At 40.1% G+C, this 2,112-nt stretch overlaps 1 protein-coding gene across 1 annotated transcript in view; it reads right to left on the bottom strand.

The window, feature by feature from the left end:
* LOC108800633 (amine oxidase [flavin-containing] A-like) overlaps window positions 1–2,112 on the bottom strand; it is a 98,122-nt gene that overhangs the window by 38,726 nt on the left and 57,284 nt on the right. Inside the window, exon 6 of the mRNA XM_018572619.1 lies at window positions 369–510. Within this exon, the coding sequence (XP_018428121.1) occupies window positions 369–510 (142 nt within the window). The remainder of the gene's footprint in view (window positions 1–368; window positions 511–2,112) is intronic.

The raw sequence follows: 2,112 nt of genomic DNA, 5'->3' as shown, positions 1-2,112 counted from the left end.
TATATATATATATATATACACATACATACATACATACATACATACACACACACACACACACACACACACACACACACTGTATATATGTATATGCACAGCTATAAATATTTTAGATTGTTATAGAATAAAACTGATAAAAATGTATCTATGCAAGAATGTAGAACTAAAAGGTGCCAATGCTTCACTAAAAAGGTGAATTGAATTAAATTTTTATACCTTACTATCCATTTCATCATGATTTCTACAAATTTTTTTTAATTTGTTATATCCTGTGATTTTGTCATCACTCTTTATATTTAACATAACATACATATTGTTAGTGTAAGACTTTTTCTGTAACCTTTCCAATATTCTAGATAATGTGTTACCTGGCCTCCATTTTCCACAGAAAAAATGCGATCGGTTCCTCCACAAAGCTTTATGTACCACAGGAACCACAGAACAGAAACATGCTGCGTTTCGGAGGTGACATTCACATTCACAAACAGCTGAGCAAACCTTTTAGCTGCTCTGAAAAATAACGAGCATATATTTCACATTCGTATTAAATAATATCGGGTGCTATTGTATTACAGTGCAATAAGATCACACAGTAGTTATATTTTTTAAGTTAACAGTAGCCATATAAAGCACAGTGCCACTATTTATAAATTATTCTAAGTGATTGTGACAGGGTGGATACACCATTTAACTTGTGATTTAATCTGACAATTAGCAGTTGATTTACTAATGGAGTAGAGAATGTAAACTTGGCAAATTAAATGTTCTATTTAGCCCCATCTCACTATTTATTCTGTGTCTGTGCACCTCAGCCTGTCCTGGATCATGTATCAAATTGATCCTGTGTCATCAGTACCCATCCTGACCTGTATCCCCTCTGCTACACTGTTTTCCTGCCTGACCCACCTGACCCACCTCTGCCCTTTCCTTTTACCATTCCCCTTGCAGCTGTGGCTTTTATATAGTTACTGCATTTAGTAAGATTCACCTTTCTGTGAATTATATATTTGTGTTGGTCTTTTTACAATAAAATGTATTGTCTTTCATATGAACAGTAGCATGGTATATCTTTATGAAATCAACATATTAGGCCACACCAGACAAAAGGTTAACTAACTAGACTCTACACATCCCTTCTTTACCAAGCCATTTTTCAATTTTTAGTGCTGTAATAATTTGAATGACAATAACTCAGTTGTGCAGCACTGTACCAAAGTGAATTATATAATTTATATAACTGGTCTGAGGCAGATAGAGCTTTCTTTTGGTGGAAACATATATATAGGAAACATATCATATAAAAATGCCAAAACCCCCTTTTTTGGCGAAGTAGACACCTTAAGGGGATCTCATTATTTGCCACACTTAGCTGGTATGGAGGCTTGGTAATGTTGCACTAGATACAGCACATCATAATATACAGGTTATACACACAGGGAGGAGATGGTGTATGGCAGGGGCGCCCACAATTTTTCGTCTGGAGATCTACCTTTTCAAATGACGAGCTCAATGAGATCTACCAACGAAAAAACACCTGCGTTCAGGGGCGGGAGGGGGCATAGTGGTGCATTGAAGTCAATGGCACTGCAGCCAGGCCCCTCGCCCACAGTGCGATCGCCTGCACCCGGAACCCAGGCACATTAGTGCCTGCGTTCCGGTCCAGTGCGATCCACAAAAATGCTGCAAGCACTATTTTTGCAGATCACACTGGACCGCAATGCAGGCACTAATGTTCCTGCGTTCCGGGTGATCGAACTGTGGGCGGGGGACATGGCTGCGGTGTAACCCCACTCCCGCATGCAGGGAGTCGGCCGGCTTGCATTCCAGTGCGTTCTAGAGGCGCCGGCGCCCTATCCTCCCGCGGTTCTCGTGTGGCCGACGTTGCATATGGGGAGAGGTGTACCGCCCCTTTTCGTCTGTGGCGTCTGACACATTCAGCCAGCACACGCATAAGCAACGCTGGGCCATAGCCAGCTCATTTTGCGCACGTGGCAAGAAAAACAACAGGCGTGTGACATCACCCAGCGCCCTGCCTCCAGGATTTTTTTTATTTTATTTTTTACTATTTTTTATTTTTATTATTTATTTAATTTTTTATATATATATTTTTTT

The sequence above is a fragment of the Nanorana parkeri genome, unplaced genomic scaffold, assembly GCF_000935625.1.
Source record: "Nanorana parkeri isolate BGI_ZX_2015 unplaced genomic scaffold, ASM93562v1 scaffold2087, whole genome shotgun sequence".
In the NCBI taxonomy this organism is placed as follows: domain Eukaryota; kingdom Metazoa; phylum Chordata; class Amphibia; order Anura; family Dicroglossidae; genus Nanorana; species Nanorana parkeri.
This window is presented reverse-complemented; position numbering and strand designations above follow the sequence as displayed.